This window comes from Alosa pseudoharengus, unplaced genomic scaffold (genome assembly GCF_046254945.1).
Source record: "Alosa pseudoharengus isolate Yale_2024_CS ecotype anadromous, Long Island Sound unplaced genomic scaffold, YU_APseudo_1.1 YU_APseudo_1.1_scf_11, whole genome shotgun sequence".
Taxonomy (NCBI): Eukaryota; Metazoa; Chordata; class Actinopteri; order Clupeiformes; family Clupeidae; genus Alosa; species Alosa pseudoharengus.
Window position 1 is genome coordinate 4,866,647 of NW_027468576.1, and position 8,502 is coordinate 4,875,148.

At 38.5% G+C, this 8,502-nt stretch overlaps 1 protein-coding gene across 5 annotated transcripts in view; it reads right to left on the bottom strand.

Annotated features, from left to right (window-relative positions):
- The window catches only part of cep350 (centrosomal protein 350), an 89,161-nt gene extending 81,600 nt beyond the window's left edge, over positions 1–7,561 (bottom strand). For 3 of the 5 annotated variants that reach the window (XM_076277791.1, XM_076277789.1, XM_076277788.1), the window contains exon 1: positions 7,314–7,561. Coding sequence is in view for 3 of the 5 variants with exons in the window: in XM_076277789.1 (XP_076133904.1) it covers positions 7,314–7,337 (24 nt within the window). In the remaining 2 variants the exon portion in view is untranslated. The remainder of the gene's footprint in view (positions 1–7,313) is intronic. The other 2 variants (XM_076277792.1, XM_076277790.1) reach the window with 1 other exon arrangement.
- Positions 7,562–8,502: the final 941 nt, after the last annotated feature.

Genomic DNA, 8,502 nt, shown 5'->3' on the forward strand with positions numbered 1-8,502 from the left:
AGACTGTAAAATGAAGGAGAGAGAAGAAAACGTGCTGCCTGGATCATTGATTGGAACATTTACTCTTTAAAAAACGGCCTGATGGTGTTCATAAAAAATAAAGTGTTGAAAATAAAGTCCTCTGCAATGTCTGCAGCAAGGAATTTGCATATCATCAAAGCAGTTCATCAACTCTATAGTCGCACATCAATGCAAAGAAATAAGTGTTGACATTGAGGGGAGTGTTAATTTATTTTCATTGTGTCCCCTAGGTTATATCTGTGGCCTGAAATGCCTTGTATGTGAAAAAAAAACTTCTTCCCGAAGCACTTTTGAATTTATTTCCTCAGCATATTAGGTCATATCATAGATTATTATGGCAATTATTTGAACAGTGAAAATAATAATAAAAGAGTTTTTGAACTTTAATGTCACTAATTCTGATTATTCAATGATTCATTTGAATTTAAATATGTAAAATACTTTCACAGCAAAAAACATATATGCGATTAATTTAGATTAATTAATCACAGAGTATGTAATTAATTAGATTATTTTTTTAATCGATTGACAGCCCTAGTTGCTATCAGAGCAATACGTTAGAGATGGCGCATGCCTCGCATGCCTCGTATAAAAAAAGCACCGAAATGAGGCACTGAAATCCACATTGTTATTCGATGCAGTTACTACAGTTTGCGTCGGCACCGGTGCCATATTAGAACCGTGTTTCAGTGACCAACCCTAATTGATTGATTGATGAGCCACCTAGGCTTCGGCTTACTTTTTGTAACAATGAGACATGCACCGTGTAAACTAGACACCCTACCGGAGTACTGACAGAGACATAAGAATTAGTGTAACAAGATCCTTTACATACCGAATTTGACAATACTTTCCTCGATCATGGTTTTTCACATGGTGTATAGTATAGACTTTTGTTTATTCATCAATTGCCCGAAAATACTTCTACGCATCTTAACACTTCACGTTCACCTGTTCATGATTTCGTAAGGAGACATAAGATGATCTAATTTCACGTTGTTATAGGCTAACACTGCAGGTTGAGGATGTCACACAAGCAATGCTGCAGAAGCATGAATGACTTAAATGAGAGAAGGCGGGGTCATTAAAGGTTGTATCAGCGATTTCAGGCCCAAACATAAATGATCACATTCATCTAATCTTTCCTAAAGATCAGCTATAGTAGAGGTCCTGGGTAAGATTTGTATGCACTTCATTTAGCGGAGAATATCTCAACTGTTATAGAGTAATATGACCCCATTGAACAACGTGGGATGTGTGCCAAAATCTCTACCCGGGATGGAAGTCCTGAAAATGACCACAACAGATGACACTATTATCACACTACAGGTGAATGGGACTTTTTTTTCCCCTTTATAGATATCCCCACACATTTCTACCAGATTAATCTTCATATTAAGATAATGTGCATGAGTGTGCATCAGTACGCATACATCAGTATGCATGGGTGTAAGTGTACAAACTCATGGATATGTGTGTGTGGTTGTGTGTGTATGTATACTGTACCGGAGAATATTTGGGGAGATTTATGGAGCTTTTAACTAGTAGATAACAGTGATTTTGATTTCCTATGATAATTTGTATTATTATAACTTCATATCTGTAAAATATTGATTTTCATTCCACAATGGTACAATGTTGCCTGGGGGCAAAAACTAAGTTCATATCCAACCTTGCTATTATCATTGGAACGTTAAAGTGAAAAATACAAAACAACAGGTTTATTCCCTGTGTTGTAAGGTAAAACTTTCACAACAGAGTCCAGGTATGTGGGGATGATGATGAAACCTCATTCAGTGATAGGATTTTTACAACTAGCCTCCCTTGCATTTGCAGTACTTGCAACAACGGATACCAGCTACCAGACAGGGACACCCATTCTTGTGTGCACACTTGCCACACAAGCAGGGATCTGGTAAACCTTCAGGTAGGCCGTCACAAAACCGCGTCTCTGTAAGCAGCCTAGGCTCCGATAGTCTGAGCGAATTAGCCTAGAAAAGGGTCAAAGGTGGAAGTAAATACAGCAAAAGCATATTTGGTATCATTTGAATCGTAATTTTCTGTAGATTTAGAATTTGTGGTGCCTACAGCGCAGATTTGTACCGAAAAAAAATATATAGGGCTTTGAATGGAGCATGGCACAATGATTTTTGGGCCAAAATCGTATGTTAGTACATCTTGATATTAGCTGATATCTCTTAAGCCAATTGAAAGATATTCATCAAACTTGGTCTACTTACCCACTACAAGTTGTCAAAGAGCTGGCAAGACAATTTAGGTCTTGAGGTCAAAGGTCAAGGTTACAAGGGGTCACACAAATAACTCACTCTAGTACATTTATTGTCTAGTTAGATGAACTTAGGGACTCAGGGCCATGGGGTCAAAGGTTAAGGTCGGTTTCATCCCCTGACATACAAGGTTATAGATGGTGGAGACATGCTAATCAACATGCCATGTTCAATTCAATTACTGTAAATATAGTGAACTTTTTTTATGTTGCACAACATAGACTTGGTAGTTTTTGACATGGGGAGTCCCTATCTACAGCACAATGAGTTTAATACCCCTCCTTATAAGAATCAAGTATCTGATTGCAATTACTGTAGGCAAATGTGCTTAGCAGTTACATAACAGTGAAATACTTCCACTAGCATAGTCATGACCTGACAAATATCTCTCTCAATATTGCCCATGCAGTCCTTTCCAAAGTACAAGCAGTGCTACTTCCAGCTGTAAATTACAGCTTTCTCTGCTGTTGTGACTTTCCATAAGTTAGTATGACTGTTAACTGTGGCCCTTGCTATTTTTCCCTTCATGGATAATGTGTTGTCCACTTTCTCCTGGCAATTTCTGTGACCCTGAAGACTAGCATTGTCTTCCAGTTTTGATGTTAGTAATGTGGCATGTCCGTTGTTATCTGTTCAGTTGAAGTTAGGGGTGGGCAAAAAATAATATCTAAATATTTTGGAAGATTTTGACGGTAGATATTAATAATATAATTAAATACAAATTTGTTACAAGCCACCTTATAATTTCTTAGAAAGCACATTAAGGGACACAAAGTATTAGGATAGCAGTTCATTTTCTAAATTTTGTTTCTGAAAGATGAGATATTTTGCCCTGGGATGAATATCAGTATTTAGTTGTGCTCAGTACTGTCTTGATTCATTATTTTCCATTTCACTGCAATGGATGATGAGACTAACCTGACTCTCGCCAGATGAATTTCGTTCCGCCTAGCTCCACTAATCCATCTGGGATCGATCCATTGGAGTGGTGTTTCAGAAGGCTGGGCCTTATCAAAAATCCTTGCATATGATTGGATAAGCCACTTGTCCGTCCTCTATTAACATGCTACTTCAACTAGGGCTGCAGCTATCGATTCTTTTTGTAATCGATTAATCTAGCACTTTATCGATCGATTAATCTGATAATTTTTTTTTTTTGCATTTTTAAACAACCAAAACACATAATGCATAACGAAAATGACATGGCTGTAAAATGATCAAGCAATTGGCACAGAGGTATTTATTCTAACTCCAACATTAGGCTACAAAACTAAGCCCATTTATTGCAATTTACCCATTTAGTGTTTTTAAGTGCCAGTGCCATCAATTAAATAATGTTCAAAATGCTCTCTGTAAAATTGCAGCCTCTTGTGCATGACTTAGCTGGGCGAACAAAGCTGTCCATACTATGTTGTGAAGTGGTGGGAGGGAGAAGAGGGAAAGCAATTTAATGTATTAATATGTAGCCTACAACAAGTTTCATGCTGTAATCTATTTATCAACATAAATATCTGTTTTCTGTAGATTTCTACACCTGCAGCATTTACCATTAGGCTACTAACAAATAATTTTACCATTAGGCTACTAAAAAATAGCCTACCATTAGGCTAACAAATAATTTTACCATTAGGCTACTAAAAAATCATCTCTGGGGTGAGCCTATTTGCTATGGTAACCTAGCAACCTGTGTGTGTGTCTGTGCACGCGTGCGGTGCGTGAGGAAAGATGAGGGTGCATGCATGTGTGAGGTTCTTTTTTAGGCATACTGTCTTGCAATTGAACGTGAATAAGTTTACTTACTTAAAAACATCAAAGCTAAACAAGCTATCATGACATTGCTACAAATACAGTATGTGATTAAAATCAGCCAACATCAGTGTAGGCTATAGGCTACGTAGATAGATGATAGATAGGCTAGATAGATTGATAAATAGCCTAGCTTACTTTATTGACGCTTGATGAAACAGCATGGAGTGGATATTTAGGTTCAGATGCTTGTTCTTTTCCTTTTTGAGTATGTAATGATCCCAAAACTTTACTTGAAAACTTTAGACATTCTCTGCCATTTATGGATATCTTGACTCCGCACGCGCTAGTGGTGTGCTTCCTGAACAACGGTCCGTGTGGAACAATCAGATCCCTGCGCGTATAGTGCGCGTCATAGGAATTTAACGAGGCTTCGAGGCAGGGTTTTTGCCTCGAGTAATTTTTGTAATCGAGTAACTCGATGAATCGTTTCAGCCCTAACTTCAACCACTCACATTGAAGCCAACCCGTGACGCTGAGAACAGTCTCACAGTCGCTTCTACGCTACATCACATCTATGAAACTCCCGCCCTGCGTCCTGATTGGCTCTACCATAAAATCTGGTGCCGAAATCACTCTCTTTAGTTCGATCCCAGATGGATGTGAGTGGAGTAAACATTGGTCTAGTGTTATCCAATTGCGTGCAGTGAGATTTTCAAATGCATGCTTGGTGCCGTCGCTCGAGTTGGGCCATTACATTGTTCGTGGCCAGACCCTTAATCTTTCTAGATTACCAGGGTCTGGATTTTCCAGGCTAGAAAATGTCCACTTCCAAATCCAACGGTCCAATTAACAATTACCACTTGACTATTTAGTAATTTAGCATTCTGGAACAAGGCGTCCGAAGGAGACAATGTAGATAGAAGATTTTCCGAAGACTGTTGATCTTTATTCACCGTATTGCAATGATAGTACAGCCCAACCAAAGTCCAGACCAACCATCTAAGCAATAGGGAGGAGATGTCATCAGCTGGGGCCCCCTACAAGATCTCCCCTACGGATGGCTTGTACACTATATTTTATACTCCTCAGCCCTTGAGAAGTGCCACCCTCTCACGCCATCTCCATCAACACCCTTCACCAATCAGTACAAAGCAGGGTCGCTTACATTGGTGGAAACCATCTTCCCATCATGCATAAAACTACATGCAAACCTATGTAATGCATAGGTAACATATGTAAAATAGTGTAGCCCTAAGTTTTTCTGTTTCCTTCCAGTTTGGTGAAATAAAGCCTTATCTTATTCTCTTCCTAGCTAGACAGGCCCTAACTCGTAAGGCACAGTGGCCTCCTCATCCCTGTACTGTCCAGTCCTCACCAGCTTGATAACACCCCCTCTCCCTTAACCATGTAAGGAGGAGATCCTCTCATCCTGGTACCCCCAGTACTTTATGAAACCCATGATTACATCCCTTCACATCCTGAAAACCCACCATAATACCTAGTAGAATCCTAGGTAATATCAGTCCGCTGCTGCCGTTGCTTATATGCCTACTACCAACTTCAGGGAACAAAGTATAACTATTGCAATGCAATGCAAGGGTAGTTTTTATTTCTAACAGTATTCTATAAACATATATAAACAATGTTTATCAGATGTTTGACAGAAATGGTTTGGATTTAATCTAAAACTCCGAACTGAAACAGTTATTTTAAAACAGGTATTCACACAGATGTTTGCATTTTTAAAACAGCAAATTATTTAGATTTCCCCTGGTTTCAGAGAGGCTACTACTACAATACTAAAATAAGATGTGGAGGTTGAAACAACTGTTTTTATACAGAAAATAAAGTTTATTTTGCTTTAATAAATGTCAATCTTTTTTAATGTCAATTCAGATAGTTGATTCTATGCCTCAGCCAGCTATAGCCTCATGACCTTTAACCTCTACCTGTGACCCCATGATCTTTAATGCCTTATTAGTTAATTTAGGCTTAATTAACTGTGTTGGGTTTAATGAGGATCCTTCAATCTGCTTGAGAGGTATAAAACAAACATTGCCAGTCAACTATGACCTCACGTGACCTTGACCTTTGACCCCAAGACATTAAACACCTACTAATTTCATCAAGAACTTATGGTGAGTAAGTACACCAAGTTTGGTAAAGATCCTTTTACCAGTATGGGAGATATCAGCTAATATCTATATGTGATAATATACGATTTTGGCCCAATAATCATTATACCATGGTCCATTCAAAGCTGTATATATTTTTTCTGGTACAAATCTGCACTGTAGGCACCTGAAATTCTTAATCTACATGAAATTACGGTTCGATTGATACCAAATATCCTTTTGCTGTATTTACTTCCACCTTCAACCCTAATTCGCTCAGACTACGAGATCTGTACACAAAAACAATTGCTACCAACAAGGTCTTGAGAACGTTCACCAGTGTTTTGATTTTGGCCTACAGAACGTTCGGTAACAATCCTACAAATCGCACCTTTAATACAAGACTCCTGATATCTCGTGCATGTTGGGGGAAAAGGCCTAGATTAACTGAAAGTTGCAGTCTTGTAAATAGTGACCCTGCAAGATTCTCAGTATTTGCGCAACCAGTCTGACTATAAAATCTGTAACTTGTCTTTAGATGTGAGAAGGTGTGAGACTGTGCTAGTCTTTCAAAAGTATTTTCCAAATGTTCTCAACGTCTTCTAATGTATGGGTAACGTTATCTGAAAGTATTTTCTAACTTATATTTGGGTTTAAGTTCAATAACTAGATTATGTAGAATGGCTCAGCGGCGCTTAGAAGCAATGTTAAATTAGCATGATACACGAGCAGAAATACTAATTTCTTTGTGAATGTATAAGCTGTCTACATACAAAGTAATAGAACCAAACCTTTCTAGCTTTTCTTTCTGAGCAACATATCTGAACCCATGGCTCACGTTGAAGTTATGACATTAAACAGTAACGTTAACGTTACAGGTTGACGTTGGTAGGTAACGTTATGTAAATTATCGTATTATTATACACAACCATGCAACTTAACGAACTAGCATAACTTTTCGAAGTGCCACGTACCGGCAACTTTAACTTTAAGATGCGTTAAACTGTATAAGTCTAGCAGTTTAGCTGAACTCACGCAGCGTCTTAGCATAGTAGCAGTAACTTAGTTAGCTAACTTAGACATCTAACCTTTAGAAAGCCAAGTTACGTTGACATAACAACTGTGGCTAAATGTGACTTACCCTGTGAGCAACCTGGGGTTTCATATGTTCCCACTTATGTTTTATTGTCCCGAAAACTGTAATTCCTAAGATAAAATTAACTTGATTGGGACTGATGTCGAATGTTAGCTAATGTTAGCTTCCAACGTCACTAATGTTATCTAAAGGACTCAGTTCCGGTGAAGCACCCATTCCCCGGAATTCCTGTTTCCTTTACGCCACTGTATTGAAGTTCTTGCGTTGTGACTAGGTTACCGTGCGTATTCACAGTACTGAATTACGTTTTCCGTGTTTCCAGCTACGGTAGCCGACTAGACCATGGAAGGGAAACTATGGAAGCATATGAGTAGCTTTTTTCAAATGAGAATGCAATCTGCAATATGCAATTCAAAAAGACATTACATTATGCAATTGACAATTCATTATGCAATTTAATATTGCAATTTGCAATAATATCCAACAAATTGTATTTTAATCTGCAAAGTGACAATGAAATCCTAAAATCAATTCCAATAATTTTGGTTAAAAAATAGAATAAACATGGATTGAATTGCATTCCATTTTGCCATGGTACTTCAGTCTCAAAATTCAAATGGCAATTCATTTTGCATTTCAATTTTCAATATTCAGTTTCATCATTTAACTGTCAATTCGTTTTGCAATTTAATATTTAAAGTGCAATGTAGGATTGCAGTTTAAAAACATATTTGGCAAAACTGTCAATGCCAGCTTGAAAAGATTTTGGATTATTTTGGGCAAAACGTTTTGCCATCGTTTTGAGGCATTTTATTCAAATGGAAAAGAAATAGCGCCCCCCGTGATTGCATTGCACTTTGGTCACGCTCTTTGTGTTGCAAAATTCAAATGGCCATTCAATCTGCCAAACGCATTGCAATCTGTCAAGTCACTCGTCAAGGCGGGAACTAGGCTACGTCACTTCCGTGTTAACGTCTTCTTACCAGAGCCCGTCTACGGGCTAATGTCTTATTAGACATTCTCTGTTCTACCCAGTTAGCGTTTGCAATGGAGGAGTTTGCAGTCTCTGGCCGACAGACCCGGCTGTAGAGTACAGTGACAGAGGGCGCATTTGCGATTTTCAAGGGGGCACATTTTTTTTGGGGGGGGGTGGGGGGTGTTGGCGCCGCAAACATATCATGTCACAGTTGATGAATAATGTTAACCGTGACCGCGAGTAGGCCTAGTGTCCGGG